The 17,938-nt window shown below is 44.5% G+C and overlaps 1 protein-coding gene across 4 annotated transcripts in view; it reads left to right on the forward strand.

Annotated features, from left to right (window-relative positions):
• dennd2b (DENN domain containing 2B) overlaps positions 1-17,938 on the forward strand; it is a 415,361-nt gene that overhangs the window by 301,569 nt on the left and 95,854 nt on the right. For all 4 annotated transcript variants that reach the window (XM_078220724.1, XM_078220723.1, XM_078220721.1 and 1 more), the window contains 4 exons: positions 1,978-2,193; positions 10,069-10,165; positions 14,463-14,507; positions 14,761-14,945. In XM_078220724.1, coding sequence (XP_078076850.1) covers positions 1,978-2,193; positions 10,069-10,165; positions 14,463-14,507; positions 14,761-14,945 — 543 coding nt within the window. The remainder of the gene's footprint in view (positions 1-1,977; positions 2,194-10,068; positions 10,166-14,462; positions 14,508-14,760; positions 14,946-17,938) is intronic.

Here is a 17,938-nt window from a genome sequence, read left to right on the forward strand (position 1 = left end):
AGTTTCTTAAATTCATAGGATCCATTGAACCCCTACAGTGTGTCTGTACCGACCACAATCCCACCTAGGCCCTATCTCTATAACCCCACACATTTACCCTGCTAATCCCCCTGACACGAGGGTCAATTTTAGCATGGCCAATCAACCCAACCCGCACATCTTTGGACTGTGAGAGGAAACCAGAGCACTCGGAGGAAACCCACGCAGACATAGGGAGAATGTGCAAATTCCACACAGACAGTGACCCAAGCCAGGAATTAAACCCGGGTCCCTGGCGCTGTGAGGCAGCTGTGCCACCATGCTGCTGAGAACAAACTTGTCTTTTTTGTAGGTGGAGCAGTTTACAGTTACTGAGGAAGGAATCTCCGAGTGCTGAGTCTTGTGATCCAGAGACAAAGGGAGTGTAGGCTGACTCATAGAATCCCTACAGTGCAGAAGGAGGCCATTCGGCCCATTGACGTTTACGAGGGGTCATAGGTTCAAGGTGAGGGGGGGAGGTTTAACACGGATATCAGAAGGATGTATTTTACACAGAGGGTGGTGGGAGCCTGGAATGCGCTGCCGGGCAAGGTGGTGGAGGCGGACACACTGGGAACGTTTAAGACTTATCTAGATAGCCACATGAATGGAGTGGGAATGGAGGGATACAAAAGAATGGTCTAGTTTGGACCAGGGAGCAGCGCGGGCTTGTAGGGCCGAAGGGCCTGTTCCTGTGCTGTATTGTTCTTTGAGTCTGCACCGACCACAATCCCACCCAGGCCCTATCCCATAACCCCATGCATTTACCCTAGCTAGTCCCCCTGACACTAGGGTTAATTTAGCATGGCCAATCCACCTAACCCGCACATCTTTGGACTGTGGGAGGAAACCGGAGCACCCGAAGGAAACCCACGCAGAGACAGAGAGAATGTGCAAACTCCACACAGACAGTGACCCAAGCCGGGAATCGAACCCAGGTCCCTGGCGCTGTGAGGCAGCAGTGCTAACCACTGTGCCACGTGCCCCCCCTCCATAAGGGAAGGTTACTTCTTAACTTTACTTGTGCACAATTTATTTCCTTATGCAACTGAAGCCTGGATGGAAAATGGAAAATGTGGGGAAAAAAGTACTACAAAAGGCAGAAAAGAAAAACAAAACTATAAATCATAGAAAGAATGTTTAATTGTAGACCAACAATACACTGCTGCTGGAACTCAATTCTCAGCACACGCATTCTGAGGCAAAGCTCGTGTGTGTATGTTTCACATTTGCCAAGTAACTTGGACGCACATCAAATGCATATAGTGTTACAATGAAGAATGTGGACATTGATCCCTGAGATACAGGACCCACCAGCCGGCTTCAGACAGTGTCCTGCACTTGTGGAACCCCGCGTTATAATTTCAAATGGGGAAATAAATTGAGGAACATTTCTTATTGGTCGTGATGATAGGTCAATAATAAAATATGTTTCAGCAGACTCAGTATTTGTTTTATAAAGCAACTAAATAAGGTCAAGGTAAAGTTACAAAATCTTATTGCATTCTGTGATGGGACTGACACCGTTAATAAGGGAATAACTTGGAGCAGGTCAGCAAAAAAACCAATAATCCTCTTGTTTACACGAATTAATGCAAATGTCAAGTACATTATTTATAACTCAAGAATCTGAATGTTAAGTTCAGACTCATTCTTCACTAGCTTCAGTTGTCTTTTCCACGTGGCTACTTATTGTCCATATCCAAATTGATTTGAGTTTCCTCAGTTTACATTAGAATGAGCACTCATTCTGAAGTCTTCAATGAATTATCTGAGAAGTACGCACAGGGGCATTTTTTGCTGTCAATGCAAAATGTGGTCAGAAGGTTGAATCAGAAAGTGTTTCAGAAATATCTGATTCAAAAGCTAGATAGATCATGAAATGATACATAGATGTTATATACTCTATTCTCACTGCAGTGCTTTACTTTAACCTGGTCAATGACTTATCTTCCAAAGCTGCCTCCGAAACCCAGCAGTCTGTCATTGCGTCTGAGTAGTACCATAGACAGGAAGACCCTTAGACTACCACGACTGTCCAAAAGACACAGCCATGATGATGTGTTGCTTCTGTCCCACCTTAGTGTGCCCTCTTCCCCCACCAGCTTCAATGATGACAGCATGAGCACCACCAGTGAGCTGCTGTCTACACGCCGGTCCAGGAGGATCCCCAAGGTAAGAAAAGTCTCATTGGTTCCTTTTTTCAATTACTCAACAATACTGTATTAGAAAGAAGATTATTTTTGGTTATTGGCATCTCATGTTGTATTATCAGTGAATACATGTACCTGAATGATCAAATATATACACTTAATGATGGCATCTGAGTGACACCACAGACATCATGACCATTAGAACATTCAATAAAGGAACTTCACTTTAAAAGATCCTATTCGAGAGCTGAGAGTCGCTAGGTTTTCAATGTTGTTAAACTTGAAGCATTTTCCATAAGGACATGTTCCAGAGTTGCTGGGTGGGTTTGAAGATTGGTAAAGTGAGTGTTTCCACACATTTTGGTGGTTGAACAAATAGGTGGAACATTGTGGTCAGTAATTTCATTTATTTAATCATGCATTGCCGCTCTGTTGCTCTGGGAGATGGAGTGTGAGCTGCAAGTTTAAAGAGAGCAACCATGACCCCCATCTGAACTCCACCTTCTTGCTGCAGGGAGAAGCGACAGAATGGCTCTTGGAATTAGTACGACATCAGTGTCATATGTTTAGATACTTGATTACTCTTTTCTTTGTGGCGTGAATTGAGAAGGAGTTTTGCGTAATGGGATGATGGGAAGGAAGCAGGGCAGTTTGGATGCATCAATGAGCCAACTCTGCTCATCGTTGTCTACAACAATTGGGGCATTATCATAATGGGCATTCTGACACCTAACACAAAAACCACACCTATTATGGTGGAATGATGATGGAGTTTCCCAGTGTGGGCCTACGTGCCAGTTTTCTGACACCTTCCTGCCTCCGGGCATTCTTAAGGAGGCAGGACAGGTGAGGGGAGGACAGGGTGGTAACAACTATCTACCTGCAAGTTGCTTGTAGCTTGTTAACATAATTAAAAGGCTGATTGAGGCCAGTGTCCAGAGGTCAAAAGGAAAATACCAGTTGGCCTGTGGACCCCCTGCAACACCCTGAGCCTGGCAGATTGCTGGGGTGGTCTCCCAGTGGCAGATTAGGGGGCAGAATCAATTTGAAGCTCTGCAACCGCCACGTCTACATGGCCACAGCTGTGAAGGCAGGATGCCCCGTTTAAGGGTGTTCCCTCCACAGTGGTGGTTCTGTAGCTGGGACCATTTAGTTTATAAAACATGCTGAGAGGGGGCCTCAGTAAAATGGGGACAGCACCTTCTTGAGGTTCCCTCGCACTCCCTCATCTGCATCAGCAGCTCCTGCACTGCCTGAGGGTCTCGTACTGGCTCTCCAGTTCCGGAGCCCACCCGCCATCTTCAATTGGATAGTGAGCATGTCCACTAGCGAGTAATTATCTATCCCTTTGAAAATGGTGTCAACTGACTCTTTCCATCTTGGTATATGATTGAGACATAGATTTGATCTCGGTGTCGGGCTCCTGACCCCAAACCAAAGACCTAGCTCAATATTTCACTTTTCAGGTCGATGACCTTTTATCAGAAGAGGGACAATGAGAAATTTAATAGGTTTTAAACAAGTGAATGGGGTGGGGGGGGGGGGGGGGGGGGGAGAGAATGGAAAAAGAACAAAAGTGAAGGTCTGCGATGGGGTGGATGACAGGAGGTATGAAGGGCACAATTTTTAGTCTCCGATGAGGTATGGAAGCGGGTGGATGAAGAACTCCATTTCAGCCCTGAGCCATTTCCCCAGAGGCAGGATGGTGGCGGGGCAGTCAGCAGGGGAGCGGGGGAGAGATGGGGCATGGTGCGATGGTGTGGGAGGTTCAGTGCCACCCTCCTGCAAGCGGTGGGTAGCTGCTTCACCTAATTAAGGGCCTACTAAGGCCTAGTGTCAGAGGCAAAGTGGAATTTTCCCATTGACCCCCAGGGTTCCCACAGTCTTGGGGAACAGGGCAGCTGCCTGGAGGTTATCTCTCAGCAGCAGACCAGCACTCCACGATAGTTTGGACACCCTCGCTGCCTACCTGCTTTCAGCTGCAGCCACAGGCCATCCCTCCACAATGATGGTCTGGCTGCATTGGACTTCTCTTTAACTTTTAGGTTAAAATGATTGAAAGGAGCACTTCAACATGTAGGCCCATGATCACTCCTTTTGGCCCTGCACCACCAACCCTTTTGTCTTTCACCCTATCACGTACTTTCCCTTTTATTCTTCCATTTCCACCCCTGCCAGTCCTTCGCTTGTTTAAAACCTATAATGTTTCAACTTTTCCTGGTTCTGATGAAACTCAGTTCCTCTCTTCACAGATGCTGCCTGACCTGCTGAGTATTTCCACCATTTGCTGCTTTTTATTTCAGATTTCCAGCAGCCGCAATATTTTTCTTTTGCAGTTGGATAGTTTCCTAGGCTGGAGCTATTTGGCTGGAAAGAATTTTCAGATCTTAAAGAGGAATGTGCTCCCCCCTCTCTACATACTCTCAATGCTGGAGTTTCGCATCCCATAGTAGCAGTTCCAAGAGCTTGACAAACATTTTACAAACTTCCCCTGGCCAGGAATCCAGCCAACTATATGTGTGAGACTGCTCCAAGTCCCCAGGAAAGAAGGTAATCTGAGTCTCCCAAAGTTGCAGCACTACAACTGAGCATTCCCAATCCCAGGGAATTGCTACCCGGGGCAAGACCTCCCCCAAATCTGCAACACGGAGACAGATGCCCTCTTGCCAACACCATTATTAACTCTTTTAATCACAAGACTCTGGAAATCATCAGCAAATACCTGGAAATATCTGATGGCCATGGTAATCTCGAGGGAGATCAGTGCCACAATCAAAGCGCTGGAGAGCTTGCTGCACATCAGTGGCTGCTCTGATCATCTCCATAGTAATGGTTTCCATGGAAGAGGTGATGAGATTTGGTATCAAACCAAGTCCTGAGAAAGCATGTCAACCTTATCTAAAAGAATTCATTTTTGGTGAAGATAAACCAGTTTGCCAGTTTGCGAAATTGAAAAGTTAACTATCAATTTCCAGATTGTAAATGTTTTACAGGTTTAGGTCATGGGTATAGTTGTTTTTATTGGGCTGTAAAGGAGCAGAACTTTGGTGGATTTGGGGACATTCCAAACTCTGTCCCCACCCCATATCATCACCCCGGCCCAGCATCAACAAATTGCAACTCCCAAGATCTCTGAGGCCACCAGAATTTATAAACTCTTCATGTTGCACCTGAACAATTAACCAAAAGCACTCCCACTAAATCAAAGTACTACCAGCCACTGTACTGGTTCGGGAAGATTTCCTAATCAGTTAAAAGTGGGCACGATATCAGTGGTGAGACTGCAAGGTCCACCCATGGTCTGAATCATTTACGGGTGACTCCATTGCGGCTAGCTGGCGCAGTGTATTGTAAAATGGAGCTGCTTCTTGATGGGCAACCTATACTAGTGAGTGGGCCACATGAGTGATCTTCCTTCATGTCAATGGGTGCACGATTAAAATCAGGCTTGTTCACTAACCGTGACCCTTCAATAAGATTGAATACATTTAATGCAAGCTGAATATTTCATAAATTATAGAAAGTACTTAATCATTCATATATTAATTGAACTGTCTTCAAGTGGTAAAAACAGAGGAAATATTTACACTTGATCGTATGCAGAGGGAGCACACAGCTCTCCCAGCATGCATCGCATTTCACTTGCACTTGCTTTATCATCGAATCACGGAAACCCTACAGTGCAGAAGGAGGTCATTCAGCCCATCGAGTCTGCACCGACAACAATCCCACTTAAGTCTTATCCCTGTAACCCCACATATTTACTCCACTAATGCCTCTAATTTACGCATCCCAGGACAATAAAGGGCAATGTAGCATGGCCAAAGCACCTAACCCACACATCTTTGGAGTGTGGGAGGAAACCGGAGCACCCGGAGGAAACCCACGCAGACACGGGGAGAATGTGTAAACTCCACACAGATAGTGACCCAAGCCGGGAATCGAACCCAAGTCCCTGGAGCTGTGAGGCAGCAGTGCTAACCACTGTGCTACCGTGCCACCCATAGATTACTTCAGTTAAATGCGAATGGAAACCTGCAGAATGTGGCAATTCTGTGCATGGGGAACCGGCTGCACTCAGAACCCTGTTGTTCTGCATGTTGTCCCTGGGTGGCAGGTGGCTCACCACCATCTAGACAGATATGGTCAACATAATCTGTTGGAAGAGGGAGTACTGGGGTGGTGGAAGATGGGGAATGAACCGGCAGCCAGACCCAAGTGCTCCGCGTGGTCCTGTAAAGTATTGGTGAGCTGCCTTTTTGAACTGCTGCAGTTCATGTGGTGCAAGTACACCCACAACACCGTCAGAAAGGGAGCTCCAGTTCCACTTTTGACCCAACAATAGTGAAGGAGCGGGGATACAAGTCCAAGTCAAGATGGTGTGTGACTTGGAAGGGAATTTGCGGGTGGCAGTTTCCCATGTCCTTGTTCTTCCAAGTGGTGGAGGTTGCTGGTTTGAGAGCTGCTCTCAAAGGAGTTTCTGCAGTGCATCTTGTAGATGGTTCACATTGCTGCCACTGTGTGTTGGTGGTTGAGGGAGGGGATGTTTAAGATGATGGATGAGATGCTGATCAAGCAGGCTGCTTTGCCCTGGCTGGTGTCGAATTTCTTTGGTGTTGTTGAAGCTGCACTTATCCATCATACTCCTAATTTCTGCCTTGTAGATGGGGGATCAGCTTTGCAGAGTCAGGAAGTTAGTTACTCACCACAGAATTCTCAACCACTGGCCTGCTCTTGTAGCCACAGTATTTATATGGCTGCTTCAATTAAGCTCCTAATCAATGTTAACCTTCAGGATGTTGATAGTGGGGAATTCAGTGATGGTAATGCCATGGAATCTCAACAGAGATGGTTAGATTCTCTCTTTTTGGTGATAATCATTGCCTGGCAGACATGTTAATTGGCACTTGTCAGACTAAGCTTTAGTGTTGTCCAGGTCTTGCTGCGAATGAGCAAGGACTGCTTCAGTATTTGAGGAGCCATAAAAGGTACAATGATTAGCGAACATTCCTACTTGTAACCATATGATGGAAGGAAGGTAATTGATGAAGCAACTAAGATGGTTGGGTCAAGGACACTACCCTGAGGAATTCCTGCTGTGATGATCTGAGGCTGAGATGGTTGATCTCTAACAGCCACAATCATCTTCCTTTGTTACCAGTTCGGACTCAACCAGTGAAGAGTTTTCCTCCTGATTCCCATTGACTCCAGGTTTGCTCGGGCTCCTTGATGCCACACTCAGTCAAAGGCAGTCACTCCATCTCACCCATGCAGCTCATTTCTCTACATTTGGTCCATGGTTATAATGAAGTCTGAAGCTGAGTGAACAGGTTAATGCTAAATAAGTGTCCCTCAAAAGCACTCTCTGTGACACCTTCCATCAGAGTAGACTGATGGGGCAGCAGTTGGATGGGATTTTCTGGTCCCACTGCAGTGAACGGAGATTTGGCTGAGCACCAAATTCTCCGTCCCCGCTTGCAGACGCGGCAGGGAATGAATGGCCGGAAAATTCCGGACATTGGCTGGATCAGATATATTCTGCTTTTAGTGGCAGGACATACCTGGGCAATTGTCAGGAAGATGCCAGTAGCTGTACTGGAATAGCTTGACTAGGCATGCGGCTAGTTCTGGAGTACCTCAGTACTACAGCCAGGATGCTGCCAGGGTCCAGTATCTTAGCAGTATACAGCACCCTCAGCTGCTCCTTGCTATCATGTGGAGTGAACCGCATTGGCTGGAGACTGGCATCTGTGATGATGGGGATCTCAGGAGGTGGTCAAGATGGATCATTCTCTTGGCACTTCTGGCTAAGGATGTTTGCAAATGTTTCAGCCTTGTCTTAGGCTGTGACATGCTGGGCTTCCCTATCATTGAGGATGGAGATATTTGTGGAGCCTCCGACTCCAGTTAGTTGATTAGCTGTCCACCACCATTCACAATTTCACATGCATGTAGTCCTGTATTGTAGCTTCACCAGGTTGACACCTCATTTTTGGTGAGGCCTGGTGTCGCTCCTGGCATGCCCTCCTGCATCCTCATTGAACCAGAGCAGAACTCCTGGCCTAATGCAATGATAGAATGAGGGGTTACAGATTGTGGTTGAATACAGTTCTGCTGCTGCTAATGGATGCTCCTGTTTTGAGCTGCCGGATTTGTTCTGAATCTATCCCATTTAGCATGGCGGCAATGCTACTGAACACAGTGCAGGGTGTCCTCACTACAAGATGGACTCCATATTCACAAGGACTGTGCAGTGACCAATCCAACCAATACTGTTATGGACAGATACATGTGCAAAAGGTGGATTGGTGGTGGCCAGGTCAAGTAGGTTTTTCCCTCTTGTTGGTTCTTTCACCACCTGCCACAGGCCCAATCTGGCAGACATGTTCTTCAGAACTCAGCTGGAATAGTTAGTAGCAGTGCAATCGAGCCACATGGACATTGAAGTTCCCCACCCAGAGTGTATTCTGTGTCCTTGCCGCTCTCAATGTTTCTTCAAAGTTGTGTTCAACATGGAGGAACACTGATTCATCAGCCGAGGGAGGTGACAATCAGCAGGTGTTTTTCCTATGTTTGATCTGATGCCATGAGATTTCATAGGGACCAGAGTCAATGTTGAAGGCCCTCAGCTCCATTCCCTCCTGAGTGTATATCACTGTGCCACCATCTCTGGTGGGTCTGTCCTGCTGGTGGGTCAGGACACACCCAGAGGAGGTGCCTGGGACATTGCTCTAAGATATGATTCAGTGAGTGTGACTGTATCAGGCTGTTACTTGACTAGTCTGTGGGACAGCTCTCCTAATTTTGGCACATGCCCCCAGATTTTAGTAAGGTGGACTTTGTTGGTTTTCATGGCTGGATGTGTCTTTGTCATTCTCAGTGCCTAGGTTAGTGCCAGGTGGACTGTCCAGGGTTGTTATTATTAACCCTTTCTGTGGAGATTTGCTACCACTAAGTGGCTTGTTAGGCTATTTCAGAGGGCAGTTAAGAGCCAACTTTGGTCTACAGTCACATGTAGGCCAGACCAGGGTGACAACAACAGGTTTTTCCCTGAGGATGTTATTTGTTATTCTTTTGTGGGATGTGGTGGTTGCTGATTAGGTCAACATTTATTGCCCACCCTTAATTGTCTTTCAGAAGGTGGTGAAGTGCCACCTTCTTGAACTGCTGCAGTCCATGTGGTGTAGGCACATCCACAGTGCTGTTAGGGAGGGAGTTCCAGGATTTTGAACAGTGAAGGAATGACGATATGGTTTCAAGTCAGGATGGTGTGTGGCTTGGAGGGGAACTTGAAGGTGGTGATGTTCCCACGCTACCCGTGTCCCTCTTGGTATTAGAGGTTGTGGGTTTAGAAGGTGCTGTCAATGTAGCCTTTGTGAGTTGCTGCAGTGCTTTGTAGATGGTACACACTGCTGCCACTGTGCGTCGATGGTGGAGGGAATGAATGTTTAAGACGATGGATGGGGTGCCAGTCAAGCAGGCTGCTTTCTCCTGGATGGTGCCAAGTTTCTTGAGTGTTGTTGGAGCCACACTCATCCAGGCAAATGGAGAGTACTCCACCACACTCCTGACTTGTAGATGGTGGACTGGCTTTGGGGAGTCAAGGGGTGAGTGCAGGATTCCCAACTTCTGAGCTGCTCTTGTAGTCCTAATATTTATATTTCTGGTTTCACAATAGTACACCAGATGAATTTTTATGACAATCAGGTGGTTTCATTATTACTGTTACTAAGATGAGCTTTTTATTCCTGATTTATTTAATGAATTGAATTTGAGTTCCACCAACTGCTATGTATGACTGAAAGGTGATTCGTATTAGTGTGATATTTGAACCTGAACAGAAATGAACTTGAATGCAGTAATTAATAAATGTTCGTGTACCTTCTTTAAATTGTAGCTCGTCCAGAAAATAAACGGCATCTATAGTGCAAAGAGAGGGAAGAAAAGGCTGAAGAAGCTATCACTATCAAACTTTGAGAATGCGTCTCTACGAGGTAAGGGAATGGACAGTTACCAGCGTCTTGCGGGTATTAATTCTGATCAAAAAACCTCATTCGAAACACTTTACAATGCACCTCCAATAAAAATAAAAAGACATGAATGTCCAACAGTAAAACAAATAGTTGTTTGGTAGTACGGAAATTGATTATTGCTGAAAAAGGATGCATGTTGTCGAAGCTTTTCATCTTATACTCATCAGGTGAATTCACAAGAATACCAAATAATAAAGGGAACAACAATTATTTTTGCATGAGAAGAGCGTGATGCTTGTATGACAAGTAGACTCTGATTGGTAGAGATGTTGCCAGGGACAATGCACCAGATAACTGAAGACTGACAGTTAACTGCCAAACTATGTTTAAATTCAAACCAGGAATGTTGACTCTGGTTGATCAAGGCATTGCCCTGGGAAATGAATTTGAGAATTGCTGTCATCTATTTTGTTGCATTGAAAAAGCCTGTGTAAAGAACATGTCCACACATTGTGCCTTTTTCAACCAAATAAAATTCAAAGGCCACAATTAAAATATAAAAATTCTCCAATTGATTCTACAACCAGTTGGCAATTAATCAGTAATCAAAATATGTAAGCATTGTTAAACAATAGTATTATTTTAAAAAGCTGATGGAAAACCAGAATTCTTTTTCCTTTACTGTATGTTGAAAGCTGTCAAAAAGGGTGATGACCTATTTAAATATTGTAGCTTTTTTCCCAGGGGTGGGAGTGGGACTGTTATGTCAATTTTCTTGAAACCACAAAGATACCAGCTGACTCATGTTGTATCTTAATAGCCTTTGTAACTAAATGTACTTAGAATGTCATAAACATGATAGAGTTGACTTGGGCAAATAATTGTTTAGCGATTTAGAGTAAGCAAGCAAAATAGTTACTGGGATCTTTAACCTTGTCCATATTAACCCAGCTGGAAGTAACAGAAATACCAGCGTTTAAATACATTTTCCCCTTTATTATTTCATTGAAATACTTAAAATTGCTGTACTTAAGAGGAAAATGTGGTTTTCCAAATACAATGCGGCACTCTTAAGTAAGTGTTTCCTCACTTTTGAAGCCCTGGTGAATCTGTGATTTTCTATCTAAAAGGACAGCAAGGCTTCACATCTAAATCAGTGCCATTGCTGTTCCAGAACTCTCTGTCGGGAAGTATGTGTGTGTGTGTGTAGCGGGACTCTTGATTTTCAAGTGTTATCCCCTTGTTTGATACTTTTCGCATCTCCTCCTGGACCCCTCCCCCTCAATATGGATGAAAAAGAATACCAATGCTAGCTTCGCATCACTCTTTAGAAAAACTCTTCAAAAATCCAGAGGTTTTTGCTAAAAATCATGGCTGGAATGTTACCACCATTCACGCCGGCAGGATTTTCTCATCCCACTGCAGTGAATGGAGATTTGGCTAGCCGTCAAATTCTCCGACCTCGCTGCAGCAGGAGCATGGCATGAATGTCTGGTGAGATCACATCCGTGAGTTTATATTTTTTAAAAGCATGAACCAATAAAGATTGACAGTTGGTTCATGAACCTCATTAGTGATTTATATTCTCTTAGCACGTCAGAGCCCCGTACAAAAACGATATTACTGCATGTCAAAAAGCTTTATAAAAATCCTACCCACTATTGCCACACATGTTAAAGGACGATTCACCCTCGCACCACTGTCAATATTGGCTGAAACAAGTTGCCTGCTCATAGGATGGAACCTAACTCACATGCCCCAGCATTTATCCGCAGTGGAGTAGAGTTAATCAAAATATGGCAGTGACAGTTAAGTTAATGCAAATGCATGAACGACAACTGATGGATAACTGACATCCAGCCTATCCCACACAGTTGCAATACCTTGTCCCGGATTTTCACAGAGTCGTGGAGACTCTGCAGATCTTTCAATATGGTGGGCAGCATCTGGATTTGGAAATTCTGCCTCCGTTTCTGACAGATCCCATTTTCACCGGTAGAGGGGAGAGGGCGAAGTGACTGATCCGAGTGAAGCCTAAAGTCAGCAGAGCCATTTGAACTCTGTGCTGTGTTCAAACAGACCCCATTTTTTGCTGTAACAAGTGTCTTCCTCTTTGGTGTGGGAGTCACACATTTTTATGATGTAAATGCTCACGAAGTGTGGAAAAGGTCTGTGGAACTGTGAAGCTGTCAAACTGTTTAAATCCCAAGCCCTCTAAAATGAAAGAAATCCTGCCCTTTTCAGTGAGAGGTTAAAAAAGCTCAAAGTATTAAGTTATTTAAATCTCCAGCCCTTTATAAAGTAAAAAAATAGGCCGCCTGAGTTAGTGAGACTTGAACAAATTCTGTTCTAGCAGTAAAAATCCCAAGGGATATTAATATGTTCTTACTAATTCTTGGCCACTGATCTGAATCCAGGAGCAGCAGGTCCGACTCCTTCCCCACTCGCCCCGTGGCGTGATAAAATAGATCCGACAGGTCAGTTTCTCCTGAGATAGGTACAGCGAGCTGGGAAATTTCCCAACTCATGCTGTCCGCTTTTGAAGCAATAATCTAGGCCTTTGTGTTTCTATCCTCCCTATGCATTAAAGGCAAAGATCTCAATTACTAATTTCAATGACCGGTTCTAGTCATTATTTTCATTTGCACCATTCTGACATAAATTAATATAACAAATGGCCATTGTCATACAGAGTAATAGTGAACAGTACAGTTTGTAATTCTATAGTACTCCTTATACAGGAACACATCTCAATGTTTTACATTAAAGACTGCAAAATAATGGATTTAAACTCGGGGAAAGTTGAAATGTAATAGTTAGGTTGGGACATAAAAGGCACGGTAGAATTGAAATGCAGAGTTTACTTTGAGGGTGGAGGGAACTGAATAGAGAGGGTGAAACTGTCGTGTTAAATGAGGGGCCTTGAATAGTCAAGTGAAAAACCAGTAAGGAGCTTGGTCTTACAGAGGCAGAAAAAGGCTGCAGGGATTTGAAAAATTAGACCAAAAACATCTAAGCCATAAACTTCCAGAGGGTTTCGATTGTACCCATGGGGAATGTGAGAATGTGAGAGACCGAGTGAAAGGTGGCAGCAGCAATCCAGCTGGAACCGGCTCACTATCTCCAGCTTTTCTCCTGTGAAATACTGAGCATTCGTAAGAAAAATAGAAGTCAGCGGCAGCTTCGGGACCTTGCAGAGCTGCGCTCTCCAAAAAGCGAGTTGGTCATCCTGCTCCCACTGGGCACAGAATCACAGAATACTACAGTGCAGAAGAGGCCCTTCGGCCCATCGAGTCTGCACCGACACATGAAAGGCCCAGCTAATCCCACTTGCCAGCACTTGGCCCATAGCCTTGAATGTCATGGTGTGCCAAGAACTCATCCAGGTACTTTTGGCTCCCCAAGTTAGTGTCAGCAGCAGAGAAGGCACAAAATTTCACAACCTGCTGGTGAGATGCCAAGTTAGGCTGGATTTGGCTGAGAAATTGCCTCTCTCCTGAGCAATTTGGGAGCAATCACGTCTGAGATTAAAGATTTGCCATGTGGAAAGTAGAAAGTGCAAACATCGATATCCCTCATATCTTGAGTAGTTTCTGAGCCCTGTCAGTGTGAAGACAAGCATTGCTCTATAGTACATTTCAGCCATGCTTCAATGCTATTCACCCCCAGTCATCATATCACCTGCCATTGTTTTCACAGAGAATAACTTAAAATGCAAAAGCTCATGTCCTTTAGAATTATTTGAATTAGGTTGAATGATTTAATTGTTAATTATGAGTCTGAGTAAAAGACAGTCAACTGGTTAACACTGCTGCCTCACAGCTCCAGGGATCTGGGTTCGATTCCCGGCTTGGGTCACTGTCTGTGTGGAGTCTGCACGTTCTCCCCATGTCTGCATGGGTTTCCTCCGGGTGCTGCGGTTTCCTCCCACAGTCCAAAGATGCGCGGGTTAAGTTGATTGGCCATGCTAAATTGACCCTCAGTGCCCCGGGATGTATAGGTTAGAGTGATTTGCAGGGTAAATGTGTGGGGTTGTGGGCATAGGGCCTGGGGTGGGATTGGTGTCGGTGCAGACTCGATGGGCCGAATGGCCTCCTTCTGCACTGTAGGGATTCTATGATTCTAATCCACTGCCTTAAACGCGACTGAATTAGCACAATAAATGGTTGTGTGAATCTTTTATTTTCCAAAGAAGCTAAACCATTAACAGCTGCGGCAGCAGCGAGGACTGTTTAGTCTATACTCTTGGAATTTTTCCTCAGTAGATTTTGTTTTGGTTTGCTGAAACCTTCACCCAGCTTCTTTATCTCTTTCACAGATGAGAACAGTGAGAGTGAGAGCGACTCGGATGACCGATTTAAAGGTGAGAGGCCACACTATCTTGAACAGGAGTGCACGCGGCTTCCTTTATACCTGTGCAGCACCGTCCTGTGTGTGTTCTGGCTCTCCTTGAAATAGTGGATAGATTTTGTTTATTCCCCCCCCCCCCCCCACCTCAAGCTCTATAAACTGCAGATTAATCCCCATGATAACTCACTTTACATTGTTTCAACATTTCCTTTGTCGACTGTGAAAAAACGCCACCATCCATATTTGGATTTTGTTTTGTTTTCCAGCTCACACACAGCGCTTGGTCCACATTCAGTCAGTGCTAAAGAAAGCGCCCAGTTACCGCACGTTAGAACGAGAACTCATCGAATGGCAGGAGCGAGAACTCTTTGAATATTTTGTGGTGATATCACTGAAGAAAAAACCTTCAAAGAACACATATATCCCTGATGTATCCTATCAGTTTCCAAAGGTGAATGCTATAATTTAAAACAGATCAACATAAATGTTGTCCAAAATCCTACAGAATTTATTATGTCTAGGTGACGAGTTTTTTGGAAGTAATCTGTCCTTTGTGAATTTAATGTGCCTTCAGATCATAGGTTTTTTTTCACACCTGCAGGAATTTCTGTACTTAATAGGAGCCCTGACTGTGACACAGGAAAGTTACAAATTCCTATAATTTGTGGAGTCTTGTGCTGTTTCATTTAGAGTCATAGAGATTTACAGCATGGAAACAGGCCCTTCAGCCCCTTTTTTTAACCACTAAGCTAGTCCCAATTGCCCGCATTTGGCCCATATCCCTCTATACCCATCTTACCCATGTAACTTTTTAAAAGACAAAATTGTACCATCCTCTACTACTACCTCTGGCAGCTTGTTCCACTTATGCTTTAACCAGCACATATCCAAAACTGCATTTATTACTGACGTTCCTGTTTCTAATTTCTGTCCTCTGTGAACCACAGCTTGAGCTCTGCTCAGTGACCATGGCGATAAGATAGAGTGGTGACAGTAAATAACAAGCAAAATGATAAGGGGAACAAAGCAACATCCAGCACCGATAGCAAATCCAAATCATGAAAGGGCAGCAGAAAAAATAACTGGTATAAGTTAAAGGTGCAAAGAGTGAGAAAAATTGAGCTGCCTGTGTTCTTTAGTTGTCTGTATTTATTACAGCACAGTGGCACAGTGGTTAGCACTGCAGCCCCACAGTGCCAGGGACCCGGTTCAGTTCCGGCCTCGGGTCACTGTCTGTGTGGAGTTTACACGTTCTACCCCTGTCTGCGTGGGTTTCCCCTGGGTGCTCCAGTTTCCTCCCACAGTTCAAAGATGTGCAGGTTAGGTGGATTGACAATGCTAACTTGCCCCTTCGTGTGTCTGAAAATGTGTAGGTTATGGGGATTAGCCATGGTAAATGCTTGGGTTTACGGAGATAGGATGGGGGGGTAGTCAGTGCAGACCTGATGGGCCGAATGGCCTCCTTCCACACTGTTCTATTAGTTCAATATTGCACATCTGGCTCCAATTCTTCAGCGGGTCAGTATCTAAGCTCAAAATTTGCCAAAAGTGTAATGTTTCTCGCATTGTGACTGAAAGTATGTGTAAATGCGTGGAAAATGTGACTGGTTATTGGAAACACAAATAGCTGCATTCACCATAACAAAATGTGTACCAGTGTACGCACTAACGATATATAATCCCCTCCTACTAGATGGGAGTCCTGTTGAAAAAAAAACAGAATTGTGCAGCAGAATTAGGTAGCTTGATTAAACAGAAGTTTGGCCAAAGATAACAATGAGTTGGTTCCCCACAAAAATGCAGTGCCATTGCTCTTTTCAGTAGCAGATGAGGAACAAAAAAGTTCACAGAGGAGACAGAGTCCGTGCCATAAGCTCACTCTAGGCAAATTAAACGGAGACATTTTCTTCCCTGATTCCTCCTCTAATTCCTACTAAAGCCTTTTAAAAAGCATTTTGAACAACATATCCTGTGAATTTAGAGGATTTGAACCAATGATACATTTAACTATTCAAAATATGGATGCTAATCTGCCAAAACAACCCACTGAAACTCTATCTAATAACTCACCACAGTATGCCAGAAAAATCCCAAACAGCCAAGCAAATGCCAACAAACCAGCCAAAAATAGCATATTTGTAAGATGGTAAGGTCATAGAAATAGGAGCAGGAGTAGGTCACTGCGACTCTCAAGCCACCTCTGCCATTTAAGATCACACCTGATCTGATTGTGGCCATATGTCCACTTTCTTGCATGTCCCCCATAGCCTTAGATTCCCTTTGGATCAAACTCTGTCTAACTCAGCCTTGAATAAACTTGATCACACAGCCTCCACTGCTCTCTGGGGTGGAGAATTCCAAAAATTAACGACCCTGTGAGGGAAGAAATTCTTCTACAGTTCCGTCTGACATAGGAGGCCCCTTATTTTGAGATTGTGCCCTCTAGTTCTAGATTCCCCCACAAGAGGAACACTTTCTCAGCATCTACTCTACTAAGTCCTCTTAGTATCTTGCATTTCAATAAGATCACCTCTCATTCTTCGAAGCTTAAATCAGTATAGGCCTAACCTTTCCTCATAAAATTACCCCATAATCTGAGGTATCAGCCTAGTGAATCTTCTCTGAACTGCTTTCAACGCAAGTATGTCCCGCCTGAAGTCAGGTGACTAAAACTCTACGCAGCATTCCAGGTGCAGTCTCACCAAGCCCTGTATAGTGGGAGCAAAACCTCCCTACTTTTATATTCCCCTTGCAATAAAGACCAATGTCAATGCAAACATCAACAAGCTAAATGTATCATCAAAAGTAACATACCAGCAATTCCACCATGACAGCGACCCAACATTAATAACATAAAACAAACCCAGCTCACCCATCAGTGGCTGCATGCCTGACACATCTATGCAGAGTGCAGGTAGCGCAAAATCCACCCATTTAATGCGATTTTCTCAATTGGTTGGCCTATAACCAAGGTAAGAATTGAATTTAAATTCTCAAGGTCTCAAATGCCTGTATCAGGTGGGTACCTTAGACAAATAAGAATTGCCTGAGCAATATGATGTCAGGCACACTTCCAGTACAATTTAAACATGGCAGATCTCAATGTGAATCTCAGATGTCTAATGCTAATTCTCCACCAGTAACATGGATGGCTATGAATGGACCTTTCCCTCCGATGTTCTGAATCAGGAATGGGGAGAATTGTCCAACTGCAATGATGGCATGGCTTATATATGTTTAAATATATGTTATTTTTGTTTGTTCATGGAATGTGAGTGTCGCAGGCTGGGCCAGCATTTGTTGCCCATCCCTAATTGCCGTTGCACGGAATGGCTTGCAAGGTCATTTTAGAGGGCATTTAAAAGTCACGGTGGCACAGTGGTCAGCACTGCTGCCTCACAGCACCAGGGACCCGGGTTTGATTCCCGGCTTGGGTCACTGTCT

Source organism: Mustelus asterias, chromosome 9 (genome assembly GCF_964213995.1).
Source record: "Mustelus asterias chromosome 9, sMusAst1.hap1.1, whole genome shotgun sequence".
NCBI lineage: Eukaryota > Metazoa > Chordata > Chondrichthyes > Carcharhiniformes > Triakidae > Mustelus > Mustelus asterias.